The 26,546-nt window shown below is 67.5% G+C and overlaps 1 protein-coding gene across 4 annotated transcripts in view; it reads right to left on the bottom strand.

Moving 5' to 3' along the window:
- RXRA (retinoid X receptor alpha) overlaps positions 1–26,546 on the bottom strand; it is a 114,606-nt gene that overhangs the window by 55,469 nt on the left and 32,591 nt on the right. The window contains exon 1 of one of the 4 annotated variants that reach the window (XM_032308991.1): positions 15,521–15,635. The exons of 1 other annotated variant lie outside the window; for it this stretch is intronic. Coding sequence is in view for 1 of the 3 variants with exons in the window: in XM_032308990.1 (XP_032164881.1) it covers positions 15,346–15,415 (70 nt within the window). In the remaining 2 variants the exon portion in view is untranslated. Of the gene's footprint in view, positions 1–9,536; positions 9,618–15,345; positions 15,469–15,520; positions 15,636–26,546 lie in introns of those variants that run through there. 2 more of the 4 variants (XM_032308990.1, XM_032308992.1) reach the window with 2 other exon arrangements.

Here is a 26,546-nt window from a genome sequence, read left to right as displayed (position 1 = left end):
CATTCCCTGGGCAAACCCCCGCCCTGCCACACCACACACACGACAGTCGCACGCTCAGAGTGCCTGATGCTAAACGGGACTTGCCACAAGTAGTGAAAGGGACGGCATCTCGGGGTCGGGCTGGCCGTCCCCCGCAGGCCAGGGCTGGTGGGGCAGTGGAAGAAGAGGGGTGACGCGGCCGACTGTCCGGGGAGGCCCTGCAGTCAGGCCCAGCGGCAGCAGGTGCAGGTGCAGCCACTGGGGGGGTGGGGAGCAGGGAGCACAGGAGAAGTGGGTGCCCAGGAGAGGGTCCCCTTGGAACAGCCAGCCAGCCAGCCCCTGGGCCTGGAAGGTGCTCCAGAAAGAGCTGAGGAGCACCAGCACTGAAGCCCAGGGGCACGAGGGCTGGCGTCGCTGCTGGAGGCCGCACTTTGCGCCCCTGGTCCTCGTGGCCACGGCCCTACCGCAGGCGCAGCCAGAGTCAACCAAAGGCATCTGCACCCTTTCCCCTGACTCCTGCAGCCGGCGCCTGCTGGGCTGGCAGCACTCAGCGAGGCCTGCGGCGGGCACTCTCTGGGGTACCCTGGGGGCTGAGCTGTGCGCCCAGCCTGGGGGAGCCCTGCTCGGACCATCACGGCAGGAGAACGAATGGGAGTCTCAGAGCGGCATGTGGCCCCTAAGTCTTCGCAGCTCAGACCCACACAAGGACAGGAGCAGAGTGGGGGCGCGCGGCACACCTCGGCCCGGCACCTGGGGGGTGGGGCGGACTCCCCCCCGAGCCCTGCCTTGGCCCACCCCATCCTCACCACGCCACCCTGGGCCTCTGGGTGCTGCAGAGAGAAGATCCCAGAGGCTGCTCACGGCTTCAGGGGAACGGGGGACATGGCCTAGAGTACGGACACCTCCCTCCTGGTTCCGACCTGCACAGCACACAGACGCCCCCAAACACAGGCTCAGGAAGTGCCAACTCCCCACCTCTCCCTCTCCCCTGTAACAACAGGGCCTTCCAGAGCTCCCGGCAGGGCCGGCTTTTCCAGGAGAAGTTACGTGACCACAAGCAAGGTGGGCACCAGCAGGCAGACCTGGCCCCAGAGGCCTAGGACTGTGGACAGGCAGTGGTCAGGACTGGCGGTGTCGGGTCAGCGGCTGGGATAGGCGAGTCCTATCCCGAGCGCTGAGCTGGGTTCCTGTTTTGGGGGCACTATTTCTCCATCCATCCCGCAGGCAGAAACCTCAAAGGATGCTGGCCCCAGAGTTCCAGCCACACAGTCACCCACTAGGGCCCCCGCCCCATCCTGACACCAGTCCTTTTAGGAGAGCTCCAAGGCATCTGATTTTACAAAAGACGGGCACATCCTTCTACCCCAGAGATGACGGTGTGGGGGCAACAAGGCTTCAGGTGGCCTCACTGATGGGGCTACGCACCCGTCCCAGGAACCCCGAGGTGAGGACGGCCCAGCCCACACCGAGGAGGGCGTCAGGAGAGTGCAGTGATTGCCAGGACCTGGCTCAGGCCCCAAACAACGCTGCGTCCCCTGCCCAGAGAGATGCTAGTTCCCAGGCCTGTGGCCAGAGAGCCCTCGGCAGGCTGGCCGGGTCACCCGTGTCTCTGGGCACCACAGGCAGACTGCCCCACGCAACTGTCCGACAGCTGGGCCACACCTCGCACTCGGTGGCCTACCACGGGCCACCTGCCAGAGAGGCCAAGCAGCAGCCGGATGTCCCTGGGCCTGCAGGAGCCGGGGGTGCGGGAGGAGGCATTGGGGCAGAAAGGCGGTGACAAATAGTGCACAGAGGAGCCGGCAGCCACGACCAACCTGCAGTGAGGCCACCACACCGGCCACGGTCAGACGGAGCTCCCCATACCCACGAGCCTGCCCCCGGCACCACGGGGGCTCCGAGGCTCCCTGGAGAGACGCCCCACTGGCTCTCGCGGAGCAGAGGCGGGGCCTCCAGAGCACAGCCAGCCGGCGCCGTCCCAGGAGCTCTGGGGACTCCTCCACGGGCAGAAGAGGGCTCGGGGGGCTGAGGCTCCTCCCAAGCCTGAGCGAGAGCCAGACGGGGCCCCCCACCCCCACACAGACGCCCCGTGGCCAGGGCGTGGCCAGACACCCAGCTGCAGGTGCCACAGAACCCGGGGGCCGGCAGCCAGGCTCACCGTGGGGACGGAGTGGCGGGAGCGGGAAGCGTGCTCACCTCTCCGGGGCCAGGCAGGGGCTCCTGCGTGCCGCGGCCTCCCCTCCGCTGGCCCCAGGCCTGGCGGGGAGCGGCCCAGACGGCAGCCGCGGAGGAAGGTGCGTGGGAAGGGGGAATTCCTGGTGAGAGCCCGCCTGCGCCCGGCACCTTGAGGCGGGAGGGGCCCCGAGCCCGGGGCTGCTTGAGCCCTTCTCTTCGACAGGAGAAGAGACCGTATGGGTTCAGTCTGAGCTGTGCTCCGCGGCTGGCTCCAAGGCGGCTGGCCCGGGGGCCCTGCTCTGTCGCGGACGCCTGTGCTCTCTGCCCACTCCAGCTGGTTTTCTACTTTTCATTTGCATCCCCGCTGGCTTCTGAGACACGCTCGCCCCAACGCCCAGGGCCTAGCCTGCCACACGACACCCAGCCCCGGTGGGGGGCGGGGCCTCTGGGCAGGTGGGTGCCAAGTCCGGGACTTCTGGGATGGTTAAGCAAAGGGGATGCTCCGGGTAAAACTCTGGGCGCAGCGTGCATGGGTCTCACCCAGGGGCAACCCCAAGCCCCCTCTGCCCACAGAGTACCCCCCTTTCCCGGACGTGGCACGAATGCTTGAAGCCCCCAGGACGTGGCTGCCTGGGGCCACGCAGCGGGCAGGACCAGGCCAACCCAGGAGTCCCTGGAGAACAGTCTGCTCCGTTCCAAAGGGCTTCCCGGAGGGCTTCCCAGGCCCCCCATCACCACGGACCGTGAACCCTGGCCACACAGCATCGTTCCCTGGGCAGAGGCTCACCCACGCTGTACTGACTCAGCTGGGAGCCCTAGGCTGGGCCCAGCTGTGCATGGGGCAGCAGGCAGAATGGTGCAGCCAGGAGACAGGGCCTCACCCGTGAGACAGACCGAGAACAGGACGTCTGCCTGCCAGAGCGGGGCTTCCCCGGGTCAGCGGCTGCAGGGCCGCCTCCCCTCCACGGGGCGGGGGCCTCTGTGGGTGCTCCCCTGCATGGCGCAGCCACCCAGCCCCCATCCCTACCCACCGGGCCCCCCCACCCAGAGCTGCCTGGGCACACCCCTGCCCTGCCCTGCCTGAAAGCCCTGCCAGCTCCTTCCCTCTCGAGGCGAGAAACCGCCTCGCGGGGCCCCCTCTGGGGGGCCTGACGGGTGAACCCCTCACTGCCGCGTCCCTGGCTGTGATGCCCACGGGCTGGGCTGGATCCCCAGCGCAGAGCCAACTGCTCACCCAGCCGCCCACTGGGCCCCTGCCGTGTGCCAGCGTCCGCCCTCAACTTCCTCCCCTGGGCTGCCAGCCTGGGCAGGGAGAGGGGAGACAGAGCCCAGGGAGCCGTGCAAGCATGGGGCCAGGCCTGGCGGAGCCTAGAACTTCGTTCGGCTCTGTCCTCACAAACATCAAACCATGTCACCAGGATGCCGACCGCTAACGTCCCTGGGGGTTGGGTGTGGCCACGGAGGGAGACAGGCAGCATCCGACTCCAGGCGGCCCCTGCCCCAGGAGCCCAGAATAGGCCCCAGCGAGCACCCACGCTTGCACCCAGCCCACCGCGTCTCCAGCAGAACAGGGGGCAGATGGACGGAGGGACAGAAGGCTCAGGAGAGCCTCTCCCTGGGCTCTGGGTGATCACGACCTCCGTCTGCCCCACAGTGCCCCCCACAAGTGCTCAGCAGCCCCCCGGTACAGAGGACAGAGGCAAGCAGCCAAGCTCAGGTCTGCTCCAGACTGGCAACCACCGCCTCCGCACACCCAGTCTGCAGCCACCCCTCCTGCTGACCCCTCAGCAGGACTGGCCACAGCCCACGGTCACTGCCAGCACCGGCCATGGTTCCCCGTTAAACACCCCCAAACTCCAAAGCCCCTGGCCCATCGTGGAGGCCTGAGGCCCTCTGGGGCCCCAGTACTCCTGCCTCTGCCACACTGGCTGAGTGAGGCCAGGGCCTCTACCCTTGCACCTCCTGCCCCCAAGCCCCCTCCCGGGCCCTCTAGCTCACCAGCGTCCACCTGTCTCGAGGCTCACAAACAAGCCGCAGAGTCAACGTCGGGGAGGGGACCTGGGGAAAGTTCGCTTCCACTGTCTGCTACTGTCCTTGGGACTATCTGCAAACAGCTCAGTGAACTACAAACAATGGGCAGTCCTCAACGCCCGGAGTGGGGGGAGGGGTGCGGAGGGCAACAGGGCTGGGGACCAGCCACCCCAGGACCCGTCGGGACCAACGTGCGTGCCCAGTGGCAGGGCCATGCTGAGAAGCCCAGGGGACCGGCCCCCTGCCCTGGGGAGCTGGAGCTCGGTGTGGTCCAGCCTCAGGGGTGGGGGCAGCCAGCAGGCAAGGCCGAGTGCAGAGGCCGGGAGGAGGCCAGCCCGGGAGGAGGCCAGCCCGGGAGGAGGCCAGCCCGGGAGGAGGCCAGCCCGGCACAGCGCAGTGTCCATCTCTCACTCCACCTAGAGAGAGTCGGGACACCCTCTCGGCATCAGAGAGAGAAGCAGGGCCCAGAAACATGCCTCTGAGACTTCACACCCACCCCAGTTCCCAAAACCCAACAGTCCACGGAGCAGCGGCCCCGGCCAAGTGGGCAAAGGGCCTGGAGCCCCCCCACCCCCCGCCCAACGAACACATAGCTTGCCAGCTGCCTGGGGACCCCTCAGCACCTGGCCCCAAGAGCACCCAGTTGTGTCACCTGGAGCGACCTTCCTCTACCAGAGGCCCCTGACACAACCCCTTCTACTCAGATGCCAGAAGACCACAGGTCCAGGTGCAGAAAGACCCCAGAAACATGGAGAAAACCCTGATGTGCTCAAACAGCGGCCACAGACGCCAGAGGCTACAAGCTTCGTGTGTTTGACTCCCAGAAGCCGTCCCTGCTCAGAGCCCACTGGGCCAACACGGCGCGCGGGGCTGACACACCACTCGGGGGGCGGGGGGAGGCTTCCCAGGAACGAAGAATCGGAACAAGCGAGACGTGGGACCAAGTGGTGACAAGCAGGGGACCGTGGGAGAAGCCGAAACATGAGACCAACGCCCAGCAGCCGGGTCCACGCTCTAGGCAGGTGGCCAGAGCCACAGGCCCACGCCATCCATAGGGAAGCGTGGCCTGCAGGACGCTCAGAGAGCCTGGCCCCGCCCCAGTGCCCACGATGACCCCCCTCACACCCCGCACACACACGCACCGCGGGCCGCCCAGCTGCAGGAACCGGTGTCCCAGCCTCTGTTCAGGAGCCCAGGCAGGGCCCCACGGCTCGGGACAGGTTCTGTGTAGGTCACTATATGATTTTAAACGCCCGTCGCGACAAAAGGTAAACAGCCCTAGAAAATTCTCTACCTGGGTCCGTTTTACAGATATGGAAGCCAGAGCCAAGAAATGAAGGGGTCCGTTCGGGGTCAAGCCTGGAGGCAGACAAGAGACACCCACACCATTCTCACCCCCAAGGAAGAGCTGTCCGAGGGACGGGAGTCCCAAACCCCGCCAACACCTCCAAAGCCGGAAAGACCGAGCCCCTCATTCCAAGACACATGCCAGAAGGTTCTTTGCTGTAGGAGGACAGGGCAACCCCGAGCGGCCCTTCACAGTCACTTGGCTAGGACGGCCCGGCTCAGAGGGCAGAGGCAGGTGCAGCTCTGGGTCACCGGCCGGAGCCGGCCCCAGGATGAGGGTGCACGACGGGCGCGCCCCGGGCCCGTCCCTCGGTTCCAGACACCACAGAGTGTGGGAAAGCCTTGCGAAGGGCACGTCGGGGGCAGGCGGCCACCAGTCAGGACACTGCGGCACCCAGCTGCACGTTCCAGGGCCAAGACCCCGCAGTTCCCTGCACATCCACACGGCACAGGCCAGGCCAAGCCACGTCTCCTGACACAGAAGACGCATGCAGGAACCTGAGACAGTAAGAGTTCAATGTCCAGCAACTGCCAGACAACTTTCAAGGGCCTGGTGGTCCGAGCGCGTGGCCCCCAGCCAGCCAGGTCTGTTTGAGCCCCTTCCCTGCTGCGCACCTGGGCCTCGGTTTCCCCTGAACCCAGGCACAGAAGACCGTTTCCCACCAGGGACATTTACGAAGGCAAGTCAACCACCTGCACCGGCCCCAGCGCAGGCAAGAGCAGAGCACACAGGCACCCCTGCTCCTGTTCTAGGGCCAAGAGCCGGGACAGGCAGGGGCACGCCCCCCATTAGCACGAGGGGTTACTGTCGCCTTTCGCCTCTCGCCAGAGCCGGCACCCCCACCCCGTGCCGGCCTCCTCCCTGTCCACGGCCCTCTCCAGTCAGACTTGTTCCACGGGTCCCCACCTCTAGTCTCCCAGTGAGAACGGGGAGTGAGCCAGACCCCGAGAAGCCCTCCCCAGAGCTGGCCGCCCTTCCCACCGCGCCCCAGAATCCAGCGCCCACGCACACAGGCCAGGCTGCCCCCAGGCCTGCGAGTCCCGGCCTCACCTGCCAGCCACCGGTGGTCCCCAGGCCGCCAGGCCAGGCCCCCTCCCGAGAGAGAGGCCAGGAGGTGCAGCCTCATGGTGAGTGTGGGTGACAGGTCCCACCATGGGGGAGGCCCCATCAGTCCCCGGCCCTCTGGCTCGGGGTCCCACGGCCTCCGACGGTGCAGGGCGGCGGTACAGGGGCGGCAGGGGCCGGGAGGGAGAGGAGGCACGGGAGGACCAGCGTCGCCACGAGGCAGCTGCCGGCGTCCGGAACAAGTGACGCTCGCATCAGCCCGGCGGGCGAGTTCCCCTTTCCCAGGGCCTGCCCAGCCCACCGCCCTCACCCAGACACCTGTGACCACAGGCAGCTCCCACTGGCTGAAACCAGCACTTCTGGGAAAAGGACAGGGACCCCAGCCTTGTTTCCTCAATTGGAGACGCAGCAGCCCAGGCCGCAGCTGGTGCAGCAGATGGGCACGCCGCCCGCCAGGGCCTGCGACAGAGGAACAGCACCGGCAGACCGGAGTTCAACCTGCCCCCACCGGCCAGTCCCCTGCCCCAGTGCTCGCTGCTGTGAAGACAGAGCAGGCAGGGCACCCCCATGCTGCCAGCCCCCCCAAGCTGCCAGCCAGCACGGCCTCCAGCAAGGGGTCCTGCATCCAGACACACAGTAGTTGTTCCAGCCTGGCCTGTGATGCTGTGTCCTCCCTCGTCCCCAGCAGCAGACGCGGCATGGAGCCCTGGAAGGCAAGGGTCCCGCAGGAGGACGGCGCAGCAAAGGTGCAGGCCCAGAGGCCAAGAGTCCCGGACAGGACAGACAGAGGGAGGCCGGGGTGGAGGGACCACAAGGCGCTGCACAGCCAGAGAAGCAGGGCCTGTGCAGGCCAGGACGGGCCCCCTCTGCAGCCCGCAGGGACTCGGCCTCGGAGGGGAGAGGGTCTTCGGGAAGCAGGAGGGAAGCTTTCACAGGCCCCCAACCTCTCTTCAGCCACACAACGGGTCATTCTTCTACAGCACAGAATGCCTTTTGTGGCCCATCAGCCAATGGCCCCAGGCGGGCGGTGGGAGTGGGGGGGCACGGGAGCCACAGCACGCACCCTTCAACCCCACTGCCCCTGCCCGACAAGGAGCCCGAGGTCCGACCGGGTCTACCCACGCTGGGCTGCGCTGCCCAGAATGCCGGGGCCGAGATCATGCGGGAGACTCTGAGCAGCACGTACCCCCAGCCCTGCCCGCACCCCCACCCCCACCCTCACCCCCGGGCCCAGCACTGGCACTGGGGACGGGCCACCGAGACGGAGATGTGGCCAGGGCTGGAGGCCCACACAGGCCTACGCCGTCCAGAAGCCCTCCGCAGGACTCTCAGAGATGGGCCACCGTCCTTGCGCACAGGCCCGACAGCCCCTGCCCCCAGGACACTCCAGTGCACCCCACACCTGTCCCTTCATCCACCCACGCTGCCCTCCTCCTGAAAGCCAGCCCGCGGTGGGACTGGCAGCCCAGCCCTCTGCCCGCGCAGGTCCACGCTCCCGGGGGCCACTGGGTTCCTGATTCTTGCCCTCCTCGGTGGCAGGCCCTCCTGGTGCTCACATCCCCACGGCCGGTCACATCCCCCACCTCCATCCTGTCACCAGGGACCCATGTCACGTCTCAGCCCCCTCTGCACCCCACGAATGGCTGCCCAATCTGGGGGTCCGGAATCAAGGGCCCAGGAGTCACAGTGCGGAGTGGAGAGGCCCAGGACTCCCAGCTCCAGGGTGAGAGATGGCACGGCCTATGTTTTCGTTTGGTTTGGGTTCTATGCTCTACGCACAGGTTGTCTTCGTAGTGACACGAACCACCTCTGCGGCACCCTGACTGCAGCAAGGCCCCGGCCAGACGGGCCAGGCTGCCGCTGCCCTCCTCCGTGTTGGCCACAATCCCTCACTCACTCCTCTCCAGCCTCCCAGCGCCTGCCCGTCTGGCTCAGGGCCGGGGCCGCACATGGGTAAGCTCACCCGATGGACAGGTGGGCACGTCCCGGCGGCAGCAGGCACAGCAGCCTGGCCCATGCGAGGCTTTCCGCCAGCTCTGCCGTGGCTTGTGCCCAGTGGGGCCCCCAGCTCCTCCTCAGCTGCCTGTGGCCTGGCGGGTCACCGGCCTGCACCCCCAGGACCGGGCAGGACAGGGAGGCACGGCCCCTGTCTGACTCCACGCCCCCATCCCACAGGGTCAGCTCACTTTTCCACAGCATCTTCTCCCCGGAAAGCTAACTCTTGCCGTTTGGGGCAGCCGGGGAGGAAAAGGTGCCCAGTGCCACCCTGGGCTTGCCCTCTGCACCACAGGGGTCTAGACGGCAGAGCCACCCCCCGGAGGCCACACAGATCTATGCCTGCCTCTGTAGGACAAGGAGCAAGCCCCGCAGACAGGTGGCCTCGGGTAGGGCAGCCTGGACAGTGGTCCCCACCACGGCCCACCTGTGTGCTGACGCCCGGGGAGCCAGAGCGCCCCCGGCCCTGGCACATATGCCCACCAGCCACCTCCATGTCGGCCACAGGCTCCTAGAGTTCACCAGCACGGGGCTGGCCCGGGGCATGGCCAGGTGCCTCCGGGCCCCTGGGGGTCTCGCCAACAGTCCCATCCAGACAAGCTCAAGCACCTGGCGGCAGGCGCGAAGCAGAACGGGGAACAGAAGGGCGTGCCCCGCGGGGTGGGGGGGGACGCGGGGCAGGTACCACCCAGGGGCTGCTGCAGCTGCCGGCGGGCTGGCTCACACGAACCAACCCCTTGGCGATCGGCCCTGAACAACATCATCAGTAGCTGGACGTTGGCTGTGGCCAGAGCGTTCGCAGCCCGGAAACCGGGAACCCCCACCCATCGGGGCCTCCCCCCCACCCCGCCCCGAGCCGCAGGGATGCCCCCTCCCAGCCTCGGCTTCCCCGTGGACCGGAGAGGCCCCTCCCCTCCCCCCACGCCCCCCCAGTCCCACAGACCTACTGTCCCTTGCAAGTCAGTCCCCTGCCTCTGGCCCGCGCGGCCGCTCCGGCCACGTCCAAGATGGCGGCCCGGAGGCCCAGGGGGCGCGGGAGGCCTTCCGTCCCCTCCGCCCGCGGCCGCCCCGCCCCGGCACCCAGCCCGGGGCCCCTGCGGCCCCCTGCCGCCGCCCCGGCCGCCCCTCCCCGGCCAGCGCGCCCAGAGCCCCGCGAGGAGTGAACACACACACCGCCCCCACCTCGGCTTCCTTCCTCGCCGCGGCAGCGAGGGGGGCGGCGAGCTGGCCGAGGGGCGGGCAGGGGTGCTCGCGCCCGCACTGGCAGGGGCGGGGGCCGGCGTGGAGGCAAGCTGGCCTCTGCCACCCTCCCGGGTCCGGGCACGGGCCCCCCACCGGCTCCGCCCGAGCAGCGCCCCCACCGGGGACCCCCGTGAGCCCGGGGGTGATGGGGGTGGAGCCGCCCTGCGAGCCCTGAGGCTGCTTAAGACCAATAACCATGAACTCGGGGAACCTCAAGTTCACCCAGGGGTTGCGTCCGCCACTCCCACCGAAGCTAGCCCACCTCCCTCTCTCAGGGGGGCCTGTGGCCACAGAGGGCTCACCTGCCCCCACACGAGCCTCAGCGTCCAGCCCTGCCCAGACCCCAGCCCCCTCCAGTCAGGCCCATCTGCCCCTCCGCGCCCAGCCCTGGCTCTCCGAGCAGACGCGATCGTTCACTCTGGAGCTTCCTGCCGGGAATACCTCCTCCAAGAAGCCCTCTGCCCCTGCCAGAGCGAGCCCCAGCCCCGAAAGACCCTCTCAGAGCCCTTAGCCTCAGCCCTGCAGTGGCTAGTCTGAGCCCACCAGCCCAGACTACAGGCCATGATGGTCCAGTCATCCCTGGACCCCAGCCCCCAGCCCAAACTAGACCCTCTGGTCACCGCTCCCAGCCACATGACCTCTTCAAAACCCCTGAGCCTCAGACCTCCTCCAGCCACCCCCATCTCCCCCAAGACCTCCCACCACCAGCCCAGCCCACGTCTGTCCTTCACGGTGGTACCCAGATGGCCCCTGAGGGCCTGGGGCTTTGCCCTGGAAAGCTGTGCCCAGCTCACAGCTGGCAAGAGGCTGTGCAGGGCTCAGACCCGGGCTCTGACTCTACACACAACGGTCTGCCCCGCTCCCCACAGGGGGAGCACCAGCCCTCCGACTCCCCTCCCCTGGGACTCTGCTGTCTCTGCAGCCAAGTGTGCCTTCAGGAGGACGTCTGACTACTGTCTACCTTGGGACACCTGCAGCTCTAAGGTCCCTAATCCTGGGCCTGGTGGCCCTAGCCCCACAGGGGCCCTTCCTCGGGCCTCTGACCCCCCAGGACCGGGTGAGGCTCGGTGGCCAGTTCTACGCCCACCAGGCACAGGAACAGGAGTGGACCAGCACCAGGCTGGCAGCTGGGGGGCACTGAGCATAGGGGGCTGCCCCTTCAGGCCCACCACACTGCCACACCTGCCCCCGGCCATGCAGGGGCTGGACCCGGGGTCTCCCCGCCTTCCTGCCTTGCCTCCTCCCTCCCCACGGGTTTGCTGTCCCCGTGTGAAGTGGGTACAGAGGCAGCATCTGCCCCTCACGGAGCACCGACCTGGGGAGGCACCAGCTTCTCACAGCCACCCCGTCTCCCCAGCCCCAACAAGAGAGCCCCCCCCCCCACAGGACAGGCTGGTGGGAGGCGGGGTCTCTGAGATCTGGTCCACAGCCCAGCTTCCCCGTGAGGCCACAAGTAGGGCCCCCGCCCACCCTGACCCCTTCCCTGCCAGTGCCAGGCCAGTGGCATGTCTTGGCACGCCACCCCACAGCCGGGCCCCTGCCACCCCTGCTCCGAGGCTCGGTGTGACTCACAGGGTCGGAACGCCGCCTGGCCCCCACACACCTGTCCAGACCTGCTGCTGGCGGACGTCAGGAGAGCCCGAGAACTGGGCGTCCCCAAGACTGTGGGGCCAGCCAGGCACTGTGCCACGGAGGAACTCCCAGGAGGGACTCAGGAAGGTCACGCTCCAGCAGGTGGCTCAGGAAATGGAACCCCTATAGGGGTAGAGCCCCGATCCCAAAGGCCCTAAGGGCCAGAAGAGCACCTGGAGAAAGGGCCTTGGACTCGGATGGAGACCCGCTTCCCTGGCCCCCGTGACGCAGAGGCCAGCATGCTGACCGCCACGGAGTCCCCGGACCCTGCACGTCCAGGTTCAGGGCCACTGCCTCCCACCACGGGGCTGAGCTTCACCCGGGGGCTAGGCAGGTCAACGGGCCCCAGTCCCGGCACGGGCCTTCTGCTAGGGCCAGGCCAAGGTCTCAGCCATCCTGTCACCCCCCTGGGAACAAGGGGTGCTGAGAAGGGGCAAGAGACAGGACAGTAAGGCCCTGCCGGCTGTCGGGGGGGCATGAGAAGCGCCTCCAAGGGGCAGCCTCATCTTGGCTCAAAGGGCCAGAGCTGGCCTCGGACACAGAACTGCTTCCAACAGCGACGTCCACTAGCCCAACTCACCACTGCAAGGGAAGGGTCTCCTCGGACATCCCCACGGGGGACCCTCCTCACCACAGGTCCTGGAGGCCATCCTCACAGGTGGCCAGAGAGCAAGGCAGTCCCCGTTCCAGGACACATCTGGGAGCACAGAGTGCTGGGCATGCCTCTCCTGTGCTTGGGTCACAGGGGAACCCTGAGACGGCCCGGCTTTGCCCTCAGGAGCCCACAGGAAGTGGGCAGAGATGCTCGAGGAAGGGGCCTCCCTAAGTGCAAGTGAACGGGGGCAGAGCCTGAAAGAGAAATCAACGAGAAGGTCCAGGAAAGAGTACAGCAAGGACAAGCAGGCAGGACAGGGAACAGCATGACGTCTGGTTCCGCTGCACAGAGGTGTGCAAGGCAGGGCCAATGGCATAGGAGGGGCTGGAAGTCTGGCCCCAGGTCCAAGGCGCCGCAGCAAGAGAGCTGGGTGGTAAGAGAAGGCAGCACAGCCCCCCACCCCGACCCCAGGAAGGTGAAGGGCTCGCGGCCCCACCCAAGGACAGAGCAGGCCTCTCTTCGGGCGTGTGATGGACGATCTGACTCCAGGAAACCAAACGAAGTCACAGCCAAGGGCAACCTGGCTGTCACCCTACGCTCTGCTCGAGGGGTTTGCACAGACTGCGCTGGCCAGGGGCCAGGCCGACTCCCCGCGTGTGCCACCTCCAGCGACTCCAGGCTGACACAGAGTCAGGCCGGGGCACTTCTGGGGTCCAGCACCCTCAGTGCACAAAGGACCGACCTCCCTCGGCAAATCCCAAGTCTGAGCCGAGCAGCTGGGCGGGCTGAGCAGCTGGCGGTCAGAGCCCCCACTCCCTGGCTGTGACCACGCTGTCCTCCAAACTTGGTGAACCGCAGCCCAGAGCTGAAAGGGGCGGCGGAGGGAGCCACGGGCGCCACCACGGTCTGGCCCGCAGTGCCCCCCCCCACCCGGAAGACGGCTCCTTCGGGACAGGGAACGCACCCCAGGGCCTGGCTCCAAGCAAACCAACCGGCCAGGACCCTCACTGCCCTCGGGGCCACGGACCCCCCAGGGCAGGCTCCCTCTTCCTTCTCCACCTGAGGAGACAGGACAGTGCTGCCTGCCTAGGGCGTGGGGTGGGCTGGGGGCTGGGCCGGAGTCCTGGTGGGGGGCCCTGGGCACCACCACCATAGGGCCACACCCGTGGTGGCCAGGCGCCCCCGGGAGCTCAGCCCCCCTCACCCGCGCTCTCCCCTGCCGCCCCTGCCACAGCTTTGGCCGCATGGCCGCTGCCCGCTTCCAGCTGAGCGCACCCCTAGTCCCCAGAGGCAGTCTGCACGACTCACCAGCCCGGGGGGCCGTGCTCAGCGCCCAGTCGTCCCCCCCAGACGGGAGGCTGTGACCAACGCAACAGACACGCGGTAGCAGAGAGACGGGGGACGCAGAGCCCGGACGGAAACTAAATCTCGAGCAGGGCAGCGCTCTGACGCGGCGGCCGGCTTTCACTTTCTTTGGCTTTGATGACAGAGCTCCAGGGGGTCGGTTGGGGTGTTTTGGGGGGCACGTCACAGAACCTCAGTCAGCCCTGTGAACAAACCACCCCACCAAAAGGCCCCTCCACGCCAATGCAGACGGGATTTTCTCCTAAACTCTGCCCACCCACAGAGCCCCTCCAACCTCCCCCCAAGTGAGGCGGCAGGAGCCCTGGGGGACCAGGAGCTCCCTGCCCAGCGCCCCTACCCACCCCTCTGCTCCCAGCCCGTGCGCTCAGCTGTAAGAGGAGGGGCCTGGCCTCGACGAGAGGCTGCTTGGCGAACTTGAACGCCAGCCCATCTGAACGGTCCCTGGACTGACCTGGACGTGAACCCGGGTTTACTCTGGACTGGGGCCCCAGAACCAACGCCCCCAGCACCCTACAGCTCCAGAAAGGGCCAAGGTCCCCCCAGGGGACCCCCCAGTCTCCCTCCAGGAAGTGCCCCCCTTGCCCAGACCCTGACTGTGCCAGCCAAGCGAGCACCCAGAAGCCACTGCGACTCTGGGGGTGGGAAGGTTTCCTCCTGGGCCTGGGCCGACCACGGCCACGGGGGCCACCTCCCGCCCTCCTCTCGCCCGTGTTCGCCGGGCTGGCCCACTCTCCACCCCCAGCTTGGAAACCAGGTCACTTCCAGGAACACGCCAGCTCTCGGGCCTCTAGGCTTGGACAGGCTGTTCCCTGGGCTGAAACTTCCCCTGCGTGTCTTCTGGCTCACTCCAAACCAACTTAAACACCTCCTCTAGGATGCCCTCCTGATCCTCCCAGCCACAGGAAGGCCTCTTCCACCACATACCCCCAAGAGGGCCCCAAGCTGGCCTGTCTGAGGCTGCTAAAGTCCGGGGGCTTCTGCGGGTAGGAGCCCCCAGTGGTCCATCAGGCACCCTTAGGTCCTGGCCTGGAGCCTAGCCTAGCACCTGGCATACAGGGGTCCCACGTAAAAACTTACTAAATTTGGGCCCAGCCCGGGGGGGGGGCGGGGGGCAGGTAGGAAAGGTGGGAATGGGCCGGTGCAGGACTCACCATGGTCCTTAAGAGCCGGCCACCAAGCACTCACTTCTACAGAGACCCCAGTGCAGGTAAACCAGTGCTCTGAGCAGAAACTGTCGCCTATGAAGGTGGCCAGGGGGAGGCGGGGAGTGGGCGAGGCACCGCGAAGCCGGCCTCTCCTCATCTGTCCCCCAGGTGTGAGCGGCGGTGGCCCTCGGCCAGCAGGCGGCTCCGTTCCCGCGCCGACTCCGACTCCAGGCCCGGCAGGCCCGCAGGCGCCTGCCCCACCGGGTCTGAGAGCCCCGTCCTCAGAAGGGCTCCGGCTCCCTCCGCGCGCCGCACCTGCTTCGGCACGGCCCCCACGCCAGGAACAGGAGGACCAACCAGCCGGGCCCTGCCCAGGGACGCGCCGCCCGAGGTCAGACAGAGAGACTTTCAGGAGCCCGAGCTGTCAGTCCCCGACGCACAGCAGGAGGAAAGGCACGCTGCCCTCGAGCGGACGTCGGGCAGGGCTTCCCGTAACAGGCACCCTCATCTTTCTGCGGCTGCAACACCGTAGCTTCCTACATCCCCCCCAGAACAACTCCTGCACCCCGTGAGCACGGGACAGACGCCCGCCGCGGCAGAGGGACGCAGGGGACCCCTGGCAGCAGGAGGCACCCAGACCAGGGCCCAGGGCCAGTCTCACCCCCTCATGGCCCAAGACCTCAGGAAACGACATCACCTCTCTGGGCTACAGTGTGAGAACACCAGGGAGATGGGCGGATTGACCCTCCAGACACAGTTGCACGAGGACGTACCTGGGGCGTGGGGTGAGCTGAGCACAGGCCCGGCGCCCCGCGGGCCTGCGGCGGCGGGAACGGAAGGCATCGACCACGACCCAACCCGGCACACGGCGGTGGGGGCTCACGGGTTCCTGCCCAAGTGGAACCCACAGCACCCTCCCCACCCCAACCACGGAGACTCCCACCTCACCAGGGACTTCCACCTCTCCCGACACCCCCTTCTCCAAGGCCCCCGGCGTGGCGGTTGCCTCGCCGTGTGGCCCAGGCCCAGCCCCTCATCCTCTCTGGGCACCTGCTTCCTCCTCAGTAAGAGATAGTCTCCAGTGCTCCTCCCCTGCTGACAAGCGACAGTCAGACGCCACAGCCAGGGCGAGGCCTGACCACAGGTTCCTAGAAGCCCAGCACCCCCCGCCCCACAGTGGGGGGGCTCGCTGTCCCGTGGGCACCGTTCTGCTCCCTTCACCCACAGAACGGGCACTAGAGGTGTTCTCAACCAGCTCCAGGCCCGGGCTGGCACAGCGCCCTCGGGCTTCCTGGGCCACTTGCCCGAGGTGGCCTTGTCCAGAACAGCAGAGCTCGGTGGTGCTCCCAGGAGCACGGTCTCCTGCCGGACTGCATCCCCCCCGCCGCATCTGACCCGGAAGAATCCCAGAGACAGTGGCCTCCACCGTCCAGCAGCCCACTGTGTGACGCCAGCAGGTCAACCCGCACGCCGGTGGTTTCAGGGAGACTGCTTGCTCCCCCACGGCCACAGGCCTGGAGCCCAGAGGGGGAGCGGAGACTACAGCTGTGGTGGCCGTCTGTCCTCAGGCAGGGCGGTCCAGGCACCAGGCCCTGCTCCAGGCGAAGCCCGAGGAACGCCCCCACCCCCAGGGTTGCCTCAGGCTCCCCACTTCCCACGGTCTCCTCACAAGGGGGTCAGCCCCGAGAGGGGCCCACGCTGAACCGGGACAGTCTGTCCGAGGGCGCGGACGGAGTGCGCTCCCGGTGCCGCGTCCCCAGGCCTGACCTGGCTCCTTTCCTCTCCCTGCTCCTTCCTGCCCCGCGGGCAGCAACGGCACTGACTCCAGGCCCTGGGCTCCGGTGCTACTCCCCTCTGCTCCGAAGCCGAGTGATGTACCTAAAATGCGCAGGTCACAAGGACTGTGAGGGCCCAGGCTTGTGTCACCCCGTCCTAATGCCACACACGCCACTATCAGCCTGGACAGCGGTCTGGGGATAGCGGTCTCTCCCCATCTCCCCAGGGAGGGAGCATGGAGACAGGCACCCAGACAGGGGCCCTAGGCTGGTCCGGGCACCCGGCTCCTAACGCTGGGTCCTATGACGGGCCAGCAGGATGTTGGGAAACCCAAGAGCACTTGGATTTCAACACCACGGGCCGCGTCAGCAACTGGTTTCGACACGCAGCGGCACCCAGGAAAGGGCCCCAGCCCTCCGGTCTGCCTGCCTACCCCCGCGCCATGCCACATCGCAGGGGGGTGGTCAGGGGAGCTGGCCTCGGGGACAGGGCTCTCAGCTCCCCTTTCTGTCCAATTTGGTGATGTCCCCTGCCCTCAGGGACACACAGAGACAAGAGTCAGATCATTTCAAAGGTACAAAGGCCACACCTTCAAAGCCCGTTTCCCACACCCCAGGGCCGGGCTACAGGCCCAGTGAGCCAGGGGGTACCAGGCCTAAAATCAGCCACTGCCACGGCCAGGACACCAGGACAAGAGTTCTCGGTGGAACTCGCCCACAGTCCTCCGCCCTGGGGCACCCTGCCGCGTGGGCTCGCCTCACTGTTCACACGTCCACACACACCCGCCCCACATGCCTGGGGCCAACCTGCGGCCAACGCGCCTGTGCTCAACCTAAAGCAAAACCAAGAGCAGGGCCAAGGACAGCAGCTGCCACTCCGGGGGACCCCATGCTCCAGGAACATGGTCCCGCTGTGCTCTCAGGACAGCCCCACCCCCACAGAAGGGGACACAGTGGCCCCATGAGAACAAGGGACTCAGCCAAGGCCTCAACTGAAGGAGCAGAGCAGCCGGGACCCCACTCCGACCTCATGCCCCTCCACAGGGCCAGCAGGGGAAGAGTTCTCGCTGGGGTGGGGGTCTGCGGGGGGTGGCAGGTCAGCGTCAGAAGCCGATCTCTGGGAACAGGGACTGTCGGCCTATCCGCCCAGGGGCCTACCACCTGGCGACCCCAGGACCTGCCAGGAACCCCAGAGCCAACCGACCCCCCCGCCCGGCGCTATCTCCAGCTCCTATGGCGAAGGTTCCCTGCGCGGGCAACCCCCCAGTCTGCTTGCTACAGCCTCACCCCAGGCCCTTGGGCGTCTTCCCAAATGAGCTAACAGACGGGACACACCGCCAGCAACGGCTCCATCCACGACCGCGGCACCCCCTCGGCCAGCTACCCGACTGCCACCTCCCCAGCACGTGTGGCCTAGGGGCAGCAGGGCTCCCTCCGGCTCACCCCCCGGGGTCCGAGCTCTGCTGCTGCACACAAGGGCCCCAGGGCCCAGCCACCCAGCAGCCTCACCTGGGACGCTCCCACACCCCGGGGCCACCCCCGGGGGCCACGCTCCAGCCGCCCCCACCCCAGAGTTCAGCATGACAGCCAGCCGCTGACTGCTGGGGACAGCTCGGGGTGACGGAGAAAGATGACTCGGCCGTCACCCTGTACCGGGAGCTCTGAGAGCCCAAGAGGCTCTGTGCAGCCAGGCCGCGCCAACGGGGGCGGGGGGGGGGGGGCCACGGGCACAAACCGGCCCGCCTTCTCACACCAGATGTGGGGACACAGCAGAGAGCCCGCCGGGGGAGATAGAGGGTGAACCCGCACACGGGTAAGGAAGGGAACTGGGGCTGGAGAGGCAGGGAGGTCCCCGGTGGTTCTAGGGCCCGGCGCCCCGGGCGGCAGGAGCAGCCGACCACGGGCGCCTGCAGGGCATGGAGTGGGCTCCACCAGGAGGCCCTGAAGCCAGGGTTCAAGCTTGGGTGTGAGGACATCCAAACCGTCACCCTGCATGGCCCTCGAAGGCCCCCGAAGACACCCGGCAAGGACAAGTGGTCCTCCTGCCTGTCCCCTCGTCAGGAGACCGAGAGCCACACCCAGGCTGGGTCGTAGGGAGTCCGTCCACGAGCTGTCCCCGACCACGTGCCCAGAACCCCGCCACATCTTCAGCCCAAGGAGGGTCCGACACTTGAGAGGGAAGAGGCCTCTGCCTGGCACTGTGAGGCGCAGCAGGACCCCCGCTCACTGCCTGGGCCGGGGGTCTGGCGCGAGGTCACGTGCACGTGTCAGTGTGGCCCAGTGCACGCGACGCAGGCCAGCTCTCAGGTGCTGGGAGGGGCTCCCGACTCTACCCACCCCCGCATCCTCCCACCTCTGAACCCCAAGGCTGCAGGAGACGGTGCGGCAGCTGGGGGACACGTGCCCGCCTGGCCCGAGGCGAAGCCACCCAGGTAGAATCCCGAGGCAGGCCCAGGACTCGCAAACCTGGGCAGCCCCTGGGGGCAAGGAGGCCCTGCCCAGGGAACCAGCAGGGACAAAAGGGCCCAAAAGGCTCTCACACTCCCACACGCGTGCACACGCACACGCACACACGTGTGCGCCCCCTCAGAACGGCACACCTCATCTCTCACTCAAAGCAGGCCAGCCAGCTCTCCAGAAACTTCCACTGCCCGTGTCTTTTCACTCCACGGGGAGAATCTCTCCCACATGGCCGAGGCTGTCTGGCCCAGGGACGGAAACCCTAGGCCCTCGGGGGCATCCTCGCCAGAGCCCTGGGACAGCCAGAGCGAGAGCAGCTGCTGTCCTTTCGGTCAATCCCTGACCAGCCCTCTCCTGAGCCTGTGGGGACACCAGGCACCGAGGGAGCCAGGACTGGGAGCGGGGCCACACACCCGGCATGTCCGCCCTCACCGGCAGCAGGCCCACCCGGGGACCGGGGCTCCCTCAGAGGGCCCCGGAAGAGACGGGAGCTTTCATGCGCCCACTCCTGTGCTGTTTACCTTCTGCAGGCTGTTGTTCCCCAGGACGAGGGCCTGGAGCGCCCTCAAGCCCCGGACCCCTCGGCTCAGGCTGGGGAAGCCCCCGCTTCACCCCTCAGACAGCGGGAGAAGCCCCAGGGCCCGGGGAGGCCCCAGATCCGCAGCCACTGCACTCCCGGGGACCCCAGCTGGGATCCCGGGCCTGGAGCACAACCACGCCGCGGCAGTGCCAGGAGGGCAGAGACGGCTCCGAGTCGCGCAGAGCATTCGCTGCTGTTTAACGCTGAACCCCACCAAGCAGGCGGGAGCGTCTTCTCGCGGACTCTCTCCAGCAAGGCTGAGCCCATCGACTGCGGTCAGGAGCCCGGGGCCATCAGCTTCATGAGCAGCAGGGTCGGCGCAAGCTGCGGGCAGAGCCAGGGCCCGGGAGCCAGCGTGGCTGCCGGGGACAGGCGGGGCAGGTCCTCAGGAAACACCTGGTGAGGGAGAGGACCGCGCGGCCACCCCTCGGCGCTCTCCACCTGCAGGTGCCAAGGACGGCTGTGCCCCTCGGTGGGCGCAGAGTCCCCATACACGCGCCGCCCTGGAGGGCAAGTGAAGGCCTGAAGGCGGGGTTCGAGGCAACCCCAATGGCCGGGACACCCCACAAAGGCCCCAGCAACAGAAGCCCACCACACGCTCCCCGCGTGCCGAGGGCTGAGAGCCTGCCCCGGTTCATGCCCCGTCTCCAGGCGGCTGGTCCTGGACCGCTCGGTGCCCCCTGACTCCCGAGGCCCGAGCCCCAAGGCCGCGGCTCTGGCCACCCCTCCCAGGACCACAGCCCCCGGGGCGCTGCAGGAGTGCGCAACCAGGAGGCCAGGGTCAGTCCTGGGTCCCAGCGCACTGCCCATCCTCAGGCAAGGGACCCGCCTCTCTGGGCCTCCTTGGTTCCCACACACTGGGAACAGCCCCTCGAGCCCTTCAGACCCCGACACTCAACTTCCAGGTGGTGCTTCTGGAAGCTGGAGACCAGGCCAGCCAGAGACATTCTCCGGCCCCACCCGGCTTCTCCCAGCCTCCCACTGCCACGCAGGCCCCCGGCCGGCCTCTCCTGGCCTCCCCCGTCTGAGGGGGCCAGGGCAGGAGGCAGCAGCAGTGGGAGCCCGGGAGCCCGCGGCGGGCAGCTACTCTGCTGCCGACACCCCGAGGTAATGGGTTCCAGACACGGCCGGTGCCGGAGGGGGCAGCCCCGCACCCGCTGAGCAAGCTGGACGCAGCCCGAGGTGATGTGGGATTCCTGAGCCAGTGCCAAGGCCCGTGGCCCGGGGAGGGGCGGCGAGCCATGCTGTGGGAGAGGAGAGGCCGCTCCCCCGCCCACACGTCGGAGACCACCCAGGCGGCGCAGATGGAGACACCCCCACCCCGGACCACGGCCCCCCCGCTGGGGCCCCGGCATCTCTGAGCCTCAGCGTCCCTCTGGGACTGGCAAGACACCTCTTCCAAGGCTGCCACCAAAGCCCCTGGGGGCTGGGCTGAGACGCTGGGGACGCGTCAACCCCAACCCCTCCAGAAACAGGTGCAAGCAGACTCCAGACAAGAGCCCCGGGGTCTCAAGGCCCCAGCTGAGACAGACAGCGCTCCTAGAACTCACCCGCCCGACCCTCCAACTCACAGAGGGCCCAGCTTCATCGCTGGGCCTCCGTGCGCACCTCCATGGCGGGCCCAGCCCCCATCCCACACAGGACCCTTCTCACAAACTGGGCCTGAGCTGGGCAGGACGACGGGGAGGGGGTGCTTTCTGCCCGACGCACCTGCCCTTCCCTCAGTCAAGCGCCCCTCCTTCAGTCAGCCTGGCCCCTCGGAGCCACCCTGGCCAGGGTTTGCAGCCACCAAGGACAGACGTAAACCTGGTCCAACTGTGCCACTGAGCAACGGTGAGGACCCAGTCCGCGCACAACCCAGGCCGCCGGGCCTGGCGCCCTGCCTCACCCCACGAGCAACGGCTACGGCTGTGGGCCCAGCCGCACACGGCACCCAAACCCCGCACGGAGGCCGGCGCGTGCAGAGCCGCAGATAAGCCAAGACCACTTAGGTCTCCCGCAGCTGCTTTTCTTGGGAGCAAGTGTACCTGCCAAGTTCTGTCCACCCGGAGAGGGTTGGCTCGCGCTCTAGGGGCGCCCAGGACTTGGGCTCCTCGGCTCACCCACCTGGGCACCAATGGCCCCCAGAGGAAGCAGCGGACGACATAGGGGCTTCAAGCAGGGGAGGGCGCACTGCTACAGTGTGGCGCTGAGTCTCCATCTCTTTACCCTTAAGGGGGGCTCCCGAGATGACCCCACAAATGCTTTCCCAAGGCCTGGTGCACAGCCAGCAGCCTGATCCCAGCTACGTTCCCCACCCTGACCTGCACAGCTCTCACACACAGGGGGACGGGGACAGGGCACAGCCCTCTCGAGACTGTCTCCTATGTGAGAGGCAGGGTACGCAGAAGGCTAGGGATGGACACCCTCACCTATAATGTTCAAAAGGCCAAGACCACCAGCAGGGCCAAGAGGCTGGCCCCACCTTGGGGACTCGGAGCCCACACGCCCAGCTCCTCTCCCCTGACCGGCCAGCACCAGGGGAGACCCCCCCCCAAGCTGGGTCCCAGACAGCCCCAAGGTCACCACAGGCATACCTGGGCAAAGCACAGTCCCATAGATGATCTCACCCAAACTCCCAGAGCACCCTACGGCCTTCCCTGCCCCTGCCTGGCAGACCCCAGCCCAGGTCACCTCCATCAAGAAGCCACCTAGAGGGCCCAGGGGAGGCCAAGGCCAGGCAGGCCTCAGCTTCCAAGCTGTAAACAGTTGGGACCCATGACGGGGCTGCCGTCATTACCGTCAACAAAGACACCAACCCCGGCCTTTCCTGGAGCCTCTTAGCCGATGAGCCGCGGTTCCCGGCGCCCACACGCGGGACGCTCGCCCAGCCTTCTGCCCTGCCCACCCTCAGGGCCTCCGCACCCTGTCCCCGGACACCCGGATCTCACAAACAAGACGCTGCGGAGCTTGGAAGCGCGGCTCGACGAGATGTCTTCATTGAGCCGGGGACTTAGAGGGAAGACGCGATCGGTCCCGACAGCGCTGCACGGTCCAGAGAGCCGGCGGGAGGAGCGTGGGAGGAGGAGGAACCACCGTCGCTCGGAATGAGCTGGGGTTTTTCTAGCTGGAAAGTTCTTAAGAAAGGCTTTTCCCCACACCGCTAAAACAAGGTGAGCGGACGAAGTAGGCGACCCAAGGCCCACTCACAAGTCACAGGGCCGCACCTGCCTGAAAGCCATCCCCCGCCCCCAGCCATCGGGGCCGGAGGGCGGGCGCTGCCCTGGACATGGGGGTGCTCCAGGCGGCAGAAAGACCGCGGGCAGCTGCACCAAAGTATCAGCCGAGCGCGGACGTGCACGGAGAACCCAGCCCCGCGCGGGCGCAGGGCTCCGGGTGGCGTCCTCGGCACCACGTCATGCAGCCCTCTGGCCACGCGCACCACCTGGGACCCTCCTGGAAACGCTGCCAGCAAGTCCCAGAGGCCAGACAGCAGCAAAGGGCTGCGCAGACACAGGAGCCCCTGCAGGGGTGAGGGGCGAGAGCCTGCATGCGGGTCCACCCCAGGACCAGCAGGGAAAGGCGCTCAGATGGGAGACCAGCGAGGCGTGAAATTAGCTGACCCTCTACATGGACGCCTTCCTCCCCTCCCCATCGGCAGAGAAGGGGTGGCTGGGCGGCCCGTGGGCTCCGCGGGGTCGGGGGGGCCTCGGGAGCAGCCCTGCCCTGGCTACACATGTGGGGGGAGAGAGGAGGTCCTGCTGCCCACGGGGCTGCCGCCGTCACTCAGGTTACATCATCGCCGGACACGGGGCCTCCTGGGAGGGTGGGTGTCCCCGGGCAGAGCAGCAGAAATGAGCACCCAACACCCCAGGAGGGAAGGGGTGGGAGGGCGGTGGGCCAGCTGCACCCGCGGAGCTCCAGCAGGCAGACCCTGGTGCAGGAGGGCGGCGGGGTGCGGCACAGGCACGCGGTGAAGCGAGGCAAGCCCCTCCAGCCAGGCTCGGCCTCAGCCGACGAGGGGCACCCGGGAAGCAGTGGTGGGCTCGGCTCCAGTGCACAGCCTGAGTCTCACTCTGGGGGGCCCGGGGTCTCCCTGCTCAGGGGAACTGGCTTCAGGTGCTTCCGTGCCCAGCCCAGCACCTGGCTTAGGGGAGATGCTCCAGAAGCTCCAAGGGGGCTCTGCCACCTTGAACTACGTCGTGCGTTCATGCAGCGTGCCCCACGGAGGCTGCCGGGCGCACGGTGGCCATGAGGCCCCTCGGCTCCTGCCCTCTCCAGGCTCACAGTCAGGTGGGGACAAGCCACCCAAATCATGGAGTTTGGGACACAAGGAGGAATGCTAGGGGCTGCAGCAGCATCCAATGGGGGCCCCGACTTGGGCAAGGGGTCCAGGAGAGGTCCCCGACCTAGGCAGAGACCTCTGCCCAAGAAAGGCACAAGGAGTGAGAAGCCCCTGCGGGTGCGGCCTGGGCTGGGGGACGCCCGCACCTGCACCAGGGCTCCAGGCTGGGCTGGGGGACGCCCGCACCTGCACCAGGGCTCCAGGCTGGGCTGGGGGACGCCCGCACCTGCACCAGGGCTCCAGGCTGGGCTGGGGGACGCCCGCACCTGCACCAGGGCTCCAGGCTGGGCTGGGGGACGCCCGCACCTGCACCAGGGCTCCAGGCTGGGCTGGGGGACGCCCGCACCTGCACCAGGGCTCCAGGCTGGGCTGGGGGACGCCCGCACCTGCACCAGGGCTCCAGGCTGGGCTGGGGGACGCCCGCACCTGCACCAGGGCTCCAGGCTGGGCAGGGGCTGGAAGACGCAGGGTTGGCCCAGGGGGGATGGGGACCCACTGAAGGCAGGGGGGACAGTGGCACTCCAGCACGGACATGCACAGCTTAGCCTTCGGAGCCCTGTCCCCTCCGAACCCAACCGACAGAAGTGGGACAAAGGCCAGGAGACACGGTGCAAGCCAGGGGCGAGCTCAGGGCCGGGAGAGGGCCACAGCCGGAGTGCCTCTCACCAGTGGGTCGGAGGGGGACTGGCAAGCCCAGTGACCACATGGTGGAGGGCTGACCCCACGGGAGCTGAGCCTCCAGCCCATCAAGGCAGCAGGAACATCCCAGCTCCCGAGGGTGCTCGCTGCAGAGGACAGGCACTGCTCTCTCCAGTCTGTAGACCGGCAACAGAGTCCCTGACACGGGTCAGACCCAGAGGATACCCAAGGCACTCGGGCTCTAAGTGCTTGCTCCAGAACCGTCCACCAGCAATGGAGGGCAGCCCTGAGAGCCACAGGCCTGTTCCCAAGCAAGGAACCTCTGGAGTCCCTCTGATTTCTGATTTAATCAGAGTCGTTAGGCGCCTGCCCGGCAGTCAGGAAACACACATTACAGAGCGAAAAAGCTCGTTACCAACAGAGGACGGCACCACCGCGGAGGGCACAGAGTCACTGAGGGACGGCGCTGGGAGCATTCAGTCCCTGGGAACCCCCGTGCCCTCAGGCCTGGGTGTCACCCGCGCCCCCTGGCTTGCGCATCTGACGGACGGGGCTGGACAGAGCGGGGAGACGGGGACAGGGTGCGACGCACAGGGCAGTGGGACAGGTCCTCAAACTCGCCTCTGCACATAGCAGCCCTCAGCTAGAGCTGGTCATGGGACCGAGGGCAGTGTCCAGGAGGGGACGCGAGCAGCAGAGAGGCAGCCGCCCGCCTGCAGGGAGGCCTCAGTTTCCCCATTTGTGAAATAAGAACATTCAACAGGATCTCCAAGTTCCTTTCTAGTTCTAGGACCAGGTGCCTGACCCAGAGAAAGTTCCAGAATCGTTAGCTGATAAACAAATCAGCAGAACAGTCACTACGTGAATTTGATGAGTCAGATGGCAAGGCACGTGGGAAAGTCAAGTCTGACACCAAAAGGCCCACCCTCTCCCATCAGATAAGATCCGAGCAGAGCCGGGGAGAGAAGGTGCTTCCCAAAGGGAGCCGTGGGCCCAAGCCAGGCTCAGTGTGGGGCTCCGTTGGCAGGAGGCACCCCAGGAACCTTGTCAGACTCCCTGGATTCCAAGACCACCCAGAGGGGGCTCCTGGACCCCAGACCAGGAAGCCAGGGCTCCGCTGGGTCTCTGACAGCCACTGGGGAAGGAGCCCCCTCCCCCAGCCTTCCCTGGCACAGACAGCAGTCCTGGGGGGCCCTGCCTTCCTGAGCGCCCAGCACCCCCTGACGCGGGCCCTACTTCAGCCCCAGGTCTACCCTCCAGCCCAGGTGGAGGCCCCAGGCCGGGGCCCCGTTGGGGGCAGCTTCCCCAGGAGCGTCAGGCCAGCACTCCTCACCCAGCGACCCAGATCCCAGGCCTGGCCCCGCACAAGGCAGGCCCAGGGGCCAAAGCACCTCCTCCCCCATCCAGGACCCGTGGCCCGAGAACGTTGGGCAGAGCCGGGCTCCGCCATGAGCCACCGTGGCGACGGCCTCCAGACGGGCCCTGGGCCACGCCGTCCATGCCCGCCCTCAAACCTGGGGCTGGTGCAGGGCCACAGGGCACGATCTCGTGACCCGCAGGGGTGAGAGCGGGAAGGAACAGCTGCTTCCTGCCTGTTCTGCCCCCACCCCTGGCGACAAGCAAATGTGCAGCGTGTCCCAGCCAGGCGTTGTTCCTGCACCCCACGGCCAGTCGGGGTGACCCGCAGCTCCCAGCCCAGCCCAGCAACCCTGGGACGCCCCCAGGCAAGACAGAGAGAGCCGGGCCTTAAGGAAAGGCCCCTCCACGAGGAAACCAGTTCAGGCAGTGATATCACTGTTCCACTGGCCCTCCTGGCTCCCTCCCCCATGGCCAGCCCTGGGACCCCGGTGGCGCCAGAACCTTCCCCTGCCCTTCAGTGGGGCGACGAGGAGCCTCAGCTGTGTGAGCCCTTCCCCTTCCCAGGCCAGGCCTGCCCAGAGCCCCACCCAGAGCCCTGCCCAAGAGGGAAACAGACACGGGCAGCCTGGGACCAGAGCACCAAGACTGTCAGGGGACCTTCCAAACCCCAGCGGGAGTGGGGGTGCAGCCCGTCCCCTGCTCCCACCAGGGCTCAACCCTAGCTTGTTCTGGACCCCAGGACCATGTGGACCCTGCCCTCTCCTGGGATTCAGGCCACAAATGACTACTGGGCTTTTGACTGTTACTAGCAAAGTGAGTGAGGGGTCCTCATCAACC

Source organism: Mustela erminea, chromosome 12 (genome assembly GCF_009829155.1).
Source record: "Mustela erminea isolate mMusErm1 chromosome 12, mMusErm1.Pri, whole genome shotgun sequence".
In the NCBI taxonomy this organism is placed as follows: Eukaryota; Metazoa; Chordata; class Mammalia; order Carnivora; family Mustelidae; genus Mustela; species Mustela erminea.
Note: the sequence above shows the minus strand (reverse complement) of the source record. Positions and strands in the feature narration are given on the sequence as shown.